The 13717-nt window shown below is 33.0% G+C and overlaps 3 protein-coding genes across 4 annotated transcripts; 1 reads left to right on the top strand and 2 right to left on the bottom strand.

The window, feature by feature from the left end:
• Positions 1–2411: 2411 nt before the first annotated feature.
• LOC125850063 (protein NUCLEAR FUSION DEFECTIVE 4-like) lies at positions 2412–5456 on the top strand. 2 transcript variants are annotated; one of them, XR_007444740.1, is made up of 4 exons: positions 2412–2799; positions 3438–4315; positions 4395–5227; positions 5374–5456. XR_007444740.1 is itself a non-coding variant. In XM_049529974.1 (3 exons), exons 1-3 carry the CDS (start codon positions 2494–2496, stop codon positions 4867–4869), a joined length of 1659 nt encoding a protein of 552 aa, XP_049385931.1. In that variant the 5' UTR covers positions 2412–2493; the 3' UTR covers positions 4870–5456. The 2 variants fall into 2 exon arrangements, 1 of the variants encoding a protein (XP_049385931.1); XM_049529974.1 differs by having other exon boundaries at positions 4395–5456.
• A 415-nt stretch (positions 5457–5871) lies between these two features.
• Positions 5872–7032, bottom strand: LOC125850064 (B3 domain-containing protein Os06g0112300-like). Its single transcript, XM_049529975.1, has 2 exons — positions 6798–7032; positions 5872–6440 (listed from the first exon to the last, which is right to left on the bottom strand). The coding sequence occupies exons 1-2, from the start codon at positions 6924–6926 to the stop codon at positions 6123–6125; spliced, it is 447 nt and encodes a 148-aa protein (XP_049385932.1). The 5' UTR covers positions 6927–7032; the 3' UTR covers positions 5872–6122.
• Positions 7033–8666: 1634 nt separating this feature from the next.
• Positions 8667–9642, bottom strand: LOC125850065 (B3 domain-containing protein Os04g0386900-like). The gene is made up of 2 exons (XM_049529976.1): positions 9526–9642; positions 8667–8978 (listed from the first exon to the last, which is right to left on the bottom strand). Exons 1-2 carry the CDS (start codon positions 9640–9642, stop codon positions 8667–8669), a joined length of 429 nt encoding a protein of 142 aa, XP_049385933.1.
• Between the last annotated feature and the right edge of the window lie 4075 nt (positions 9643–13717).

Below are 13717 nucleotides of genomic sequence, written 5' to 3'. Positions count from 1 at the left end.
AACTTTCCTTGAATTGGATTATGGATTCAAGGTTCATGATCTCATGTTTATGGATGATTTCATGATGTTTAGATGTATTTTAGAATGTTAGAATCGACTAGGAAACATAGGTACATCGCTTAGGAACACGTACGAGAAGGTGGGGAACGAATGGGGAGAATTGGCGTCCCTGGCACTCTGAGAGGCATGGGGCGCCAGGCCCCAAACCTCAGAGAGCTGGGTGGGGCGCTCTGGCTGGGGCGACGCGCCAAAGGCCAAACCTCAGAGAACATTTTGGGGCGCGACGCCCCAACCCCTGTACCCATGTGTTTTCGACTTTTCTCCTCCGTTTTTCATCTCTAAACCCTCCAAACTTCCATGATACTTTCCCCAAACCCCTAGGATCAATTGTATCCTCAATATACAACCAATCTAACTCGCAAAACAACCCGGAAACATGAATCAATTGAACACTAGGCATTCAACAATGTTCTTCAAGAACTTCACTTTCTTAACATTCAAACAACTCCAATTTCGCTGAATTGAAACAAGTTAGTGTGTGGGTGAACTAACCCAACACGAAAGAAATCTCACATACCTTAATAGGGATCACCCCCAACGAACTCCACTCGCAAATCTTGAATGATCTTGGCTAATTCTTGCCTTCTTCTCTCGTTCTTTCTCTCTTCTCCAAGCCCTAAGCGTATGTCTAACTTTTCAAAACTATATTAAGTTCTGTTTTTACCCCTATAAATCCCAAAAAACGAATTAGGAAATTAATTAAGGAAAAGACTACTTTGCCCTTCCCTAAATCCGGATTGAAACTTTCCTCAATCCAACAGCCCAACTTCCGGAAGGCATATCTCACTCATACGATGTCGAAATCGTGCAATCTTGGCGGCGTTGAAAAGATCTCTCCAAGGGCTTTCCAAAAATATCAAGAGCTGCTCCTAAATCCTCCTGAGCTAGGAGTTATGGTCGTTTGAAAATGGTCAAAACTCACTTTCTTAACTTAGACAATTTCCAGACTTCCTTATTCTTTCCAAAAATCAAAATTTCCATATTTTAAACTCTTTATAGTCGTTTCTAGGTGCGAGATGTTACAAAATCAAACAATCATTTCAAAGTTTAAAAAATAAGTAACATCGAAAAATCAAACGAAAATATAACTTAAAACTTATCAAAGATAAGGACATACAATATTTTTAGGACTATTATTTAAAATTTAAATATTTACTAAAAACTAATAATGTAACGATTACGTATATATTTGGAGGGAGGACTTCCTACCTATGAAGACCACAAATATGATTTTTTTTAAGATAATTCGAGAAGTCACGCTAAAAATATTGATTTTTAAGTGGGCTAATTCACAACTCGTAGCTTGTTTAAAAATAATTAATATTTTTTTTAATCTTTGTTGATATACCAAAAAATAGTAAAATAAAAAATGATAGAAAAATCACTTTGGGTAAAAAATGTGAGTAACAATCATTGAGGATAAATTAAGAGAAAGTAGATTGAGATGATTTGGTCATGTCTTATGTTAACTTATATATATATCTAAAGCATATTTTCACGCTACAAAATAAATTGCAACAATAGATGGCACCAATATCCTACCAACTTGCATTGAGCGAACTATTATAACATATTACGTACCTCATTTCTTATGAATAAGCTCATCCCAGCCATATAAGTTATATGTATGTATCATGTATGAAGGATCCAAGAAGATTTATCAACCACTTCGATTGGTTAGATAAAATACATTTATATCTTTTTAAAAGAAAATCATGATCATTTGTCAAAATAAATTATTATCATAAATTTTATTCTTGAGAAAATCACACGTCTTATTAATTCACCTTTTTATAATTAGGTTAAAAACTCATTATTTAACTATAGAGCAAATCATCCACACATGATACACGAGATCACATTTAAATATTGTTATCAAAATGTGAGTTGATGGTTAATCTACCTCAACGCCAATTCTTTTTATTATAATTAAGCTAAGAGTCACTCCAACCATATCAAATAATTTTAACAACTTCAACCTACATAAACTAATTCATATCTATTTTTTAATCAATTAAAAGTGTTTTACACTTGAATTAAATTTCTGAAATTTCACTGATACCTAGGTGAATCACCAAAAAAAAAAGTATTCTAACAACAGCGTTAATATACTTATTGAGCCATATAAGTTCAACATTTAAAATTTACAAACACTATTTATTATGACAGAGCTAATATTTTTTATTATGGTGGCTCAAAATATTATTTTTTTAGCAAATCTTTATCCATAACCTTGTGGGTAGGACCTGAAAAACCTCTAACCTCCCTCCTCTTACCAACCACCCTCAAACATGCACAACTAAAATGATACCTCTTCTTTACTTTCAAGATTACCCCACAAGAAAACCCCTTTTTCAATAAATACATATATGTATCTCCCATGACTCAAACATATAAACCCAAAAAAAGAAGAAAAAAAGAAGAAGAAGATTTATGGAGCAATCAGGTAAATGGATGATATTGATAGCAAGCACATGGATTCAAGCATTTACAGGGACGAATTTCGACTTCTCCTCATATTCCTCTGATTTGAAATCTGTTCTTGGAATTTCACAAGTGCAGCTCAATTATCTGTCTATGGCTTCAGATTTTGGGAAAGCATTTGGGTGGTGTTCTGGGGTCTCTCTTATGTATTTCCCATTATGGGTTGTTCTTCTCATTGCTGCTTTCATGGGACTTGTTGGGTATGGCCTTCAATGGCTTGTCATTCAAAGAATCATCTTTTTGCCTTACTTCTTGGTCAGTTTTTTTCTCTCACCTCTCTTTTCTTGATTGGAAATGAAATTTGGGAACTTAATCCATTTTTTGCTGTTCCCTGTATATTCATTGCTTGCTTCTTTCTCTGTAACAATTTCTTCTCTCTGGATTCTTTGGTGGACTGGTGGTTGACAGTTGTTGGAGCTACCACAAGAAATTAGCAAACTTTATTAGATCTAGAAATGACTTTTGGACAACCCCCTTTGAAGTACTAATCAAATAATCTCCTGTAAAATAAACCAAGAATGTCCATCAAGTGAAGTCAAATGATATGTAGAAGGCAAATTAACTTAATTTATCATTTATGAGGTTTCTCATTAGGTGAAAGGTCTTTCTGTTAACAACTATGCAGGGACTGCCTCCAAGGAGAACATTTTATCCTCAATCACCTTCCATTCTAGTCAGTTAAATTTTGGTGCTTGAAAACTTATTTCCAAATCTTAAAAAACTTCAAGATTCAAGTGGTTCTTGAGAAAGATGCCTTTGTAATCAACTGAAATTGAAAACTACAGAAATTCAAGATATTACATGATTATTTTCTTCAGCTCTTTACTTCACTGCGCTTGAAACTTCGTTGGGATCCTATCCTGTTCTCAAGCTTTCACTGATAAATCTTGCAGGTATTTCTGTTGTGTGTGCTGGCTGGCTGCAGTATCTGCTGGTTTAATACAGTATGCTATGTGTTGTGCATCAAACATTTCTCGGCAAATAGGCCAATTGCATTGTCCCTCAGCATAAGTTTCAATGGTGCAAGTGCGGCCCTGTACAACCTCATTGCCAATGCCATTAATTCTAAAGATGACACTCTGTACCTTCTTCTTAATGGCCTAGTCCCCCTTGTCACATCAATTGCAGCTCTTCCAATCCTCTGGCAACCTCGATCTCAAACCCTTCATGCTGATTCTGTTCACAGAGAATATCTCAATTTCCGCTGTCTTACCATACTAGCAGTGTTTACTGGCCTTTATCTCTTAATCCTAAACTCGGTCTCACATAGTGCACAGACAGCTCGTATCCTCTTGGCTGGTGCAGTGTTCTTGCTGGTCTTACCGGTGATTGCACCAGGGGTTATCTGCACAGAAGAATGGTCTGAACTGTTCCATCCTAATTATATTTCACTTGAAGACAATGATACTGATGATCTTGAGATGCTCAATGAATTGATTTGGAAAGAGGCTTCAAGTATGAATGTTTGGACGGAAAATTCTGATGGTTCAAAAGAGAAGGGAAGTTGGACTAGCAGTTTTCTGTTGAGAGATCGTTTGTTGCTGCTTGGAGAGGAACATTCAGCAAGTCTGCTCATGTGTAGGTTGGATTTCTGGCTATATTACCTAGCATATTTCTGTGGGGGAACACTCGTACTTGTTTACAGCAACAATCTAGGCCAAATTTCAGAGTCACTTGGATATAGATCGGAGATCAGCTTCTTTGTTGCACTCTATTCTGCATGTTCCTTCTTCGGGCGCCTGCTTTCAGCCGCCCCAGACTTTCTACGCAAGTAAGTATTTCAAGATTTACTGTTCTTAATCACCATTATGGGAAAAAAACTGACAGCTGAAATGGTTTTTTGGATGCAGCAAGATGAACTATGCAAGGACCGCGTGGCTTGCATTTGCACTGATTCCTACACCACTGGCCTTCTTTCTGCTTGTTTTATCAGGAAGTAAAGCTGCATTGAGTGCTGCCACAGCATTAGTTGGGTTGAGCTCTGGTTTTGTATTTTCAGCAGCAGTGTCAATAACCTCTGAGCTGTTCGGCCCCAACAGTGCCGGAGTCAATCACAACATTCTCATTACCAACATCCCTCTGGGATCACTACTCTATGGACTTCTTGCAGCTATAGTCTATGAAGCAAACCTAGGGAAACCAGACCAAGTGCTTGTATTGAATGGATCAAAAGTTTGCATGGGTAGGAACTGTTACATTCAGACATTTATGTGGTGGGGATGCATCTCTTTATTGGGAGTAGCATCTAGTTTTCTGCTTTTCCTAAGAACTAAAGCTGCCTATGACAGTCAGGAAAGGAACCGAAATTGGATGAGATTAACCTGAGTGGAATTATCTTTCTGGACTGACTTGTGACGGCTATACGAAGATAGATGCCATTGGAATCACTACCTCATGCCACAATTAACAGCAATCCAGCATAACATTCTGCCAAAGGGTGGAAAGAAGTATAACTTTTGACACAATGGCAGGACAGATGCATTTATCATGAGGGTGATGAGACAAGAAAATAAACCCAAGCAGGCTAGCATACTCTACCTTTTGCATGATTAGGGAAGAGAGGTGAATTGAAAATTGTAGAGGAATACACAGAAAGAAATGATGAAAGTTGATACTTGATGGAATAAGACTGTTGGAAGTTACAAGTTTTGCTGACAAGCTATGCTGGCTTCTTCTACGAAAGGTAAATCCTCCAATGAGATACTAAAATACTGTCATCTGTCAAGTTCCCACTTGATCCTGCAAGTCTATAGTCTATACTGCTTGCTTTGATGGCAATCGTTGGTCGTTTGCTTGATTGGAAGGACTGATGCAATTATACCTTTCCAGTTCTTGCAGGAAGGTTGGCTAGAGATTTCTTGTAAAAACATTAGCCTTGATGAGTTCATAATGAGAATATTTTCATCATTGAATCTTTTTTGATTCTATGTATTACTCTCCCTTCAACTAAACTACGAAAGAGGGTTGATCACCTGAATCCAGAAATTCTGTGAAATCTCCCCTTCCTCAACAGTTGAGGAGAGGAAGAAGAAAATCAACTACCATGTAAAAGTAATGAGAATGCAGTTATTTTCCTGACCGTCTTTGAAAGATTCTGCATGATGAATACAATACTGATGAGGAAAATAGAGAAAACTAGTACTATCGACAGGTTCTACAGACAAAAGATGAAGAAGCATTAGAAGAAGGTGAAGCTTCAGGATTTCAAACACAAAAAGTATGATTATTTTCTTATATGAACATGTTAACAGGCATGTGATTGTCAACATATTGCTGAATTCCACACTTAGGACACAACCAGAAGATAAAGACATGTTAACAGGCATGTGATTGTCAACATAATTGCTAAATTCCATATTTAGGATACAACCAGAAGATAACCATAGAGTCACAATTTAGACAATACATACACAACAAATACTAGAAAGTTAACTCTTTTAAAGCAAAGCGAGACTGCATCCACCTGAGGTAGGTTAATAGAACTGCAGATGTATCTTGCAGAAAATAAAACTGACTAAATACGGTTCCAAATCTTGTCATTAATCTACAACTTCCAACAGTAAGAAGATCGAGTACTTTTAACCAAGTAGTATTGGGTTGTCACTGTTTGCACCCTCCTCATCTTCAGGTTTCAATTCAGCTGGGAAATCACCTCTGAGAATCTGAACTCTGAAATGGATTTTGCTAGCGCTGCACTCTAACAGTTCAAACACAAGTCCATCCCCCTCCTTCAGATTATTATCATCCACAAATTTTCTCCACTCAATGCTAAATTTGTGACCAGATTTGACTCCACCGTAAAACATATCCCACTTCTTCTGACCACAAGTAAGGACTGCACTGACTGCACGAGCTCCAGCAGAAGGAAGCTCACTAGTCATTTTCTTGGGTAAATACTGTCAAACATTCAAAGAAATTTAGTAATATAAAAGCCACAAGAACCCAAAAATGGAACCTTATGTCTGAGTATAACTATATATATTTATTTATATATACATTTTTCATAGTTTATTTTTAACCCTTCTTTAGGAGCTCCCACTTTTTTCTCCGCCATATCTAATCTTGAATTCACCACAAAAAATCTTCTCTTTTGGTGGCTACCCACCAGTTATCAATACCCACATTGGGTTCCAACTAAATTTGAGTCCTCACCAGAAAATCCCATAACAAATTCGACTCAGTACCCTACAAAGAATCATCTTTAAACAGATACTAACAAAGGGGCGCGAGGAAGGGGAAAAAAGGGGAGTTACCATACTGTAGATGGGCTTGACACCGGTCTTTGTGAGAATCAAATCAACATAGGGTTTCCCAGAAAGTGGCCAGTATTCACCATTGTCAATTTCTGGAATTCCAGAGCTTTCAATCTCGGGTTGTTTCATGGTGGAGTAACTATGTTTGTGGTTTGAAACACGTTCAAAGGATGATCTGCTCTGAAAAAATCAAGAGAATCATACAAGCTTTAAAATCTACAGGGCTGTCGAAATTCGAAATAAAGAAAAAAATATCAGAGAACTTTGTTACAGAATGATGAGAATGTACCTCCATAGTCGGTTTGATCAGATGATTGAAGTTCTTGTTCTGGCGAACCAGTTTACAGAAAGGGTTTTGGGTTGCCATGTATCCGTATATCTATTGAAATCCGATTAAATTTAAATTCACGTTGAATATTTTAAATTGAGGAGTAACATCGCTACTTAACAATTAAAATTCGACTAATTTGAATTTTACAAGTCGTGAAAATTTTAAAAAAGAAATAATCAAATTCTTATATTATCTTACGAAATTGGCAAACTATAATTCATAAACAAAAATATCAAAATATGGTGTGACTAAATTATACCCAATATTTTACGCGAAGAAGAGGATATGTGTTATAAGGCTTACACTCTGTTTGGATCATTGTTACCCATTGTATTGTATTGTATCGTTACCATACCTACAATGTTTGTTTTGATTGTTACTTAAAACGTATTGTATTGTATTGTTAAATTTCGTTGTTACATAATAATGAAAACCCCCATTTTATGAAACAACCGATTTGGTGTGTTCCCATTGTTACTTAATTTCTTTTTTCAATTATATCATGGCATAATATTTCATAATACTTTTTTACCCTTTACCATATATTATTTAATTTTAGTCAAACCTCCTACCCTAGAATAATTAAGGATATTTTAGTAAATTTATAAATTACAATACAATACGATACAATCAAACCAAATAATAAAAATGTTATTAAACAACAACAAACAATACAGTCTACCCAAACATTGTATTTACCATATAGTACAGTACAATAGAGTACAATACAATACAGTACATTATGAAACAATGGGTAACAATGATCCAAACATAGTGTTAAGCTTGCTGATTAATTGTGGATGTGTTGTTTTATTGTTAATTATGTTACATAATTAAATGCAAAGTCCTAAAAAATAATTTTTTAAATAAGAAAGAATTGATTGAATGCAAAGTCCTAAATTGATTAATTTGAAAGATAAATAGTGATTACATAATGGGCTAATGTTTTAAAATACCCCGATCCAAGGATGAGAGATTAGATTAAAATAATAATAATTCTATCAATGAAAATAATAACTTATAATAACTCTATCGAAAAAAAAAGTTTTACAATAATTATACTTTATTCATATATTTCTCATGTAAGTATCTATTCGATTACAAATAACTGCACAATTGCACTACATTTTCTTTCTCATTCTTCTTACTAAGAGTATTCATGCTTTTAATATAATTAATTTATGTGAACATGAATTGCACGTTAATATCGAGTCAACTAGCCAATAAAAATGATCTATAAGGTATCAGAGTTATAATTAGATATCAATTTAAAGTACAATTTTGAAATTAATATATTTTGATATTTCAGCTTCGATTTAACTGTTGCAAGCAAGTTAATTGCACTCATATCAAAATGGATGAAAACATCATCACTGGAGTTTCATAGAGATAGAATCAAATATGAGCCAATAGATAAATGAGGCATACATCATACATGAAATTACTGGTATTGATAAAGGTTTTTTTTTGGGAAATTGAAACTACTAAAACTGATAGAAGTTTTTTTTTGAATTAAAACTACTGAAATTGATAAGTTTTTAACCAAGTATTATTGGGTTGTCACTGTTTGTACCCTCCACATCTTCAGGAATCAATTCAGCTGGAAAATCACCTCTGAGAATCTGAACTCTGAATTCAATTTTGCTAGTGCTGCACTCTGACAGTTCAAACACAAGTCCATCCCCTTCCTTCAAATTGTTACCATCCACAAATTTCCTCCATCCAGTGCTAATAAATTTATAAGTAGATCTGGCTCCGCCGTAAAACAAATTCCACTTCTTTTGACCACAAGTAAGAACTACAGGGACTCCAGCAGAAGGAAGCTCTTTGTTCATTTTCTTGGGTAAGTACTATCAAACATTCAAAGAAATTCAATAATATAAAAATCACGAGTCCAGAAGAACGCAAAGCTTTCAACTATATATATATATTAAAACCTAAACTTTAAGCCTAAAACCTATGGCATCTAATCTTAAAATTCAACACTGTGAATAATTTTTTTTTTGTGTTTTTTCACTTGGTATCTGGTACCGAGGAAATAAGATCTCTATAACTTGAAATTTTTTTATTTACAAAAATTAACCTTTTTAAATCTTTTATGTTTAAAAAATAAAGATCTCTTATGTATAAAATTGAGAATCTCTCGTAAAAAAGACATACAATTAATTTTTTTTTGTAAAGGGCTAGAAAATCATTTCTCTATTCAATACCCATATTTCCAATAAATTGGATCCACCTCAAAAAGTCCCACATTGGTGTAAAAAGTTTCCAAAAATAACATACTCATTACGAGAACTTTGATTAAGGATGATCGTCACTACTACAAAGAATCATTTTTAAGCAAATACTGAAAATGGAATGCTTTATATAGAATGTGGAGGGGAAAATGAGAGTTACCAAACTGTAGGTAGGTTTGACGGCGCTCTTAGTGAGAATTATATCAACATAGGATTTTCCAGAAAGTGGCCAATATTCATCATTATCAATTTCCGAGCTACCAATGCTTTCCATCATGATGGATTTACCTTTCTGGTTTGAAACACATTAAAAATCAAAGAAAAATATAAGTTTTTAAATTAACACGGGGTGTCAAAAATCAAAATAAAGAAAAATAGAAAAAGAGAAATTTGTTAAAAATGATTGAAATGTACATTCATGTCGATTGATTAGATGATTGAAGTTCTTGTTATGGTTTGATTCTGTGTACAAAGAGTACACAAAAACCCTAGAACTGTCAAGAGTGGCTAGTTTGGGTTTTGGGAGTAGGGGGTAGGGTTCCTAGTGTTTTCGAAAAACACTCAAGTACTTTTTTTTTGTTAAACACCTATTCCTATTTACTTCTTTATATAATATTATGCATCGTTACATAAAGAGGTGGTCGCATTACTACTACCACGAGATTATTCTAGCCTAAAGAATTATAGACTCAAATTATATAACGACTTATTAAAACTGGTAAAAGTAATTATTTCTTTGTCTTCTTTTAAAGTTTTAACATAAATAACGTGGGCTTTTGTTTGTTTGCTTTTGGAGTTTTAACACAAATAACGTGAGATGTTTGCCTGTTTACATAGTTTTTAACACAATAACACGGATTTTCTTGTTTTTGAGTTTTTAACACAAATAATGTGAGTCTCTTGAGTTTCAAACACTAATAACGTGGGTCTCTTTGGCTGCTTTCGATGTTTTAATACAAATAACGTGGGGTCCATGTCTTCTTCTGAAGTTCTTAACTCAAATAACGTGACCTTTGCTTGCTTTTGAAGATTTTAACACAATTAATGTGGAGTGGGGATGGGATGGGATGAGATGGGAGAAAATAGGCAATCATACTTGTTTTGCCCTTCTCATTTTTGTTTTTAATTTTAAATAAAGAATTAAAAAATTTATTCTTTTTTTTTGTGGTTGGTGGGGTGGGGATGGGATGGGAGAAGATATTTTTAAATATAGAATTTTTAAAATGGGATTTTGAACAAGGAAAAAAATACTTTTTCTTTTAATAAGGATTACCAAATTCGAAGAAAGTTGCTTTAATATTTTCATTTTAAAGCAACTAAACAGTAGAAAATTCATGAAAAGTCATTGAATTTTTGAAAAACAAATTTTAGCTATCTTATCGCAAAAGGCTTGAATAATACAATTTGAGATTTGATCATAAACACATATATTTAGTAAAATCATTGAAATTTTATTATTTTAATCATTACAGACTTTCTAGATGGACTCGACCCCTATGTCGAGTTCCACTAAGATGAATGTACGTAATACAAATAGAGCATAACTTATAAGGGATTCCACATGTATTGAGTTAGATTATCAGTGGTCTAAACCAATCCAATTTGATAGTGTCACATCAAGTTATAACTGATTATCCAAACTAATTGAACTCCCAATTTTTTTTTGAAAAATCGATTTGCAATTTTTTCGATCACTGCCCAACATTCGATCAATCGATCATATTTTCAAAGTTTTGCCTTTATTTTCCTTTTTTTATTTTTATTTAAAAACTACCCTCCCTTTATTTATTTTTATTTTTTTTAATTTAAAAACTACCCCCCCCCCCAACTACATTCCTAATCACCCAATTACTTTTTAGATATTTACAAATAACCTCCCTTTCTTCATTTCTTTTCATTTTTGTCTTAGATTGCTATCGATCGTTAACTCTATTAATTTTTAGTTTTATTATGTTAAACTTTCAACATTACATAGATAAATCTACTCTTCCTGGAAGGTGAGCAAAACAAGTCTCATGTGACGATTTTGTAAGCTATTAAATGAAGATGTAATTCAATATCTATTTTATGATGAACCGTATAAGTAAAAATTTACATTGAAATATAGCGAGAATATTGTTTTTTTGCATAGGCACTAGAGTGGACATAGCCACTCAAATTCAGATGCAGATCTTTCTCAAAATTTGAATTTGAATTTGAATTTTCTCTTGTTTAGTTGCTATAAAAAGGAAACTTTAGATTTACAAGTTCTTAAAAACTAGAACTTGCAAAATTGATTGTATTGAATATCTTGACGTTTAAGTATTTAAAATAGTTTTTTAATTTCTCTGTACGTGCATTGCACATGTATAGCTAATAATATAATACACATTTTTATAAATAATATCAATATTATTAAATAAGGTACTATTGAGCAAATATATTTACATCCATAAGGAAATAAAGTATAGGTTTTAGTGTATGATCAATGTGAATTGACAAATGATTACTTGTTTGTTGAGGTCAAAATAATTGAATTTCTTCTTAACCTACGAAGATGAATATGTTACACCAACAACCTCAATAAAATAAAGTTCTTATTCCAGTTTGATTCAGTTTACAGAGAGTACCCAAAAATTCATGGACTCCTAAATGTGGATAGTTTGGAGTTTTGGGGGTATGAGTATGGTTCTAGTGTTTCGAAAAAATAACACAAAGTCTATTTTTTACTAAACAATTACTCCTACTTACTTATTGATATAATATAATAAATCGTGACAAACAGAGGTGGCCACATTACTACTATCACGAAATTATTTTGGCTTAAAGAATTACAAAATCACATTACATGACAGCTTTTTGAGCCAAACAAAAGTAATTCTTTCTTTGTCTTCTTTTGAATTTTTAACACAAATATGTGGGGTCTCTTTATCTGCTTTTGGAGTTTTTAGCATAAATAACATGGAGTTTCTGTTTGCTTTCAAAGTTTTTAACACAAATAACGTGTCTTTTTAACTTACTTTCGGAGTTTAAACACAAATAACATAGATTTTTTATTTCTGCTTCTAAAGTTTTGAACACTAATAATTTGGGGTTTCTTTGTGTGCTTTCAAATTTTTTAATACAAATAATGTGGGGTCGTTCTTTGCTTATGAAGTTTTAACACAAATAACATGATTTTTTACTTACTTGCTTTCAGAGTTTCTAACACAAATAATGTGGATTCTCTTTATCTACTTTTGGAGTCTCTAATATTGATAATGTGGGGTCTCTTTATCTACTTTTGGAGTTTTTAACAAAAAAAAAGCGGGGTCTATTCAATTCGGAAAAAAGTTGATCTTCATTTAGCTTTTGGTTTGAAGTTTTAATTTTCTACTGTTTAGTTACTTTAAAATGAAAACATTAAAATTTGAAAATTTTCAAAAAATAGAATTTGCAAAATTAATTGTATTGAATATCATGACGTTTAAGCATTTAATATAATACTATTTTTTTGCACGTGCATTGAACGGGTATGACTAATAATGTAATACACAATATTATAAAAATAAAATACTTTTGAGTAAATGATTTTATATATATGAAGAAATAAAGTATAAGTTTTAGTAAATGATCATTGTGGATATTGTCATATTGTTACTTGTTTGTTAAGGTCAAAATGATTGAATTTTATCTGAACCTACAAGGATGAATGTGTTACACTTACACCATTTGTAAAATGAATTTTTTTTTCAATTTGATTCAGTTTACTAAAAGTTCACAAAAACTTTTGAACTGTCAAAAGTGGATAGGTTGGGGTTTTGGGAGTGGGGGAGGGGGTTTCAAAAAAATAACTTAGTTTTTAAAATTAAAAAAATTATTCCTACTTACTTCTTCATATAATATTATGCATCGTTACAAATAGAAGTGACCACATTAATACTAGCACGAGATTGTTCTGGCTTAAGAAATTACAGAATCAAATAACATGATGACTTTTTATGCCAAGCAAAAATAATTCTTTCTTTGTCTAATTCTGAAATTTTTATCACAAATAACGTGGGATCTCTATGTTTGCTTTCGTATTTTTTAGCACAAATAATATGACTTTTTGCTTGCTTGCTTTTGACGTTTTTAACACAAATAACATATCTTCTCTTAGTCTGCTTCTAGAGTTTCTGATCTGCATAATGTGGGATCTTTTTATTCTTAATACAAATATTAAGGGGTCTCTGTTATGCTTATGAAGGTTTTAACATAAATAATGAGGCTTTTGGAGTTTCTAACACTAATAATGTGGGGTTTCTTTATATGCTTCTGGAGTTTTTAACACAAAAACAAGGGGTTCTATCCAATTTTTTAAAAAAGATGACCTTCATTTAGCTTCAAGCTAG

This window comes from Solanum stenotomum, unplaced genomic scaffold (assembly GCF_019186545.1).
Source record: "Solanum stenotomum isolate F172 unplaced genomic scaffold, ASM1918654v1 scaffold13383, whole genome shotgun sequence".
NCBI lineage: Eukaryota > Viridiplantae > Streptophyta > Magnoliopsida > Solanales > Solanaceae > Solanum > Solanum stenotomum.
This window is presented reverse-complemented; position numbering and strand designations above follow the sequence as displayed.

Excerpts from the sequence above, each read along its gene's own strand:
- LOC125850063 (XM_049529974.1), top strand. The coding sequence starts at position 2,494 with ATGGAGCAATCAGGTAAATGGATGATATTGATAGCAAGCACATGGATT. Across the intron at positions 2,800-3,437 it reads TCTTTTTGCCTTACTTCTTG|GTATTTCTGTTGTGTGTGCT; the intron begins GTCAGTTTTTTT and ends TAAATCTTGCAG. Across the intron at positions 4,316-4,394 it reads GCCCCAGACTTTCTACGCAA|CAAGATGAACTATGCAAGGA; the intron begins GTAAGTATTTCA and ends TTTTGGATGCAG.
- LOC125850064 (XM_049529975.1), bottom strand. The coding sequence starts at position 6,926 with ATGAAACAACCCGAGATTGAAAGCTCTGGAATTCCAGAAATTGACAAT. Across the intron at positions 6,441-6,797 it reads TCAAGCCCATCTACAGTATG|TATTTACCCAAGAAAATGAC; the intron begins GTAACTCCCCTT and ends AATGTTTGACAG.
- LOC125850065 (XM_049529976.1), bottom strand. The coding sequence starts at position 9,642 with ATGATGGAAAGCATTGGTAGCTCGGAAATTGATAATGATGAATATTGG. Across the intron at positions 8,979-9,525 it reads TCAAACCTACCTACAGTTTG|TACTTACCCAAGAAAATGAA; the intron begins GTAACTCTCATT and ends AATGTTTGATAG.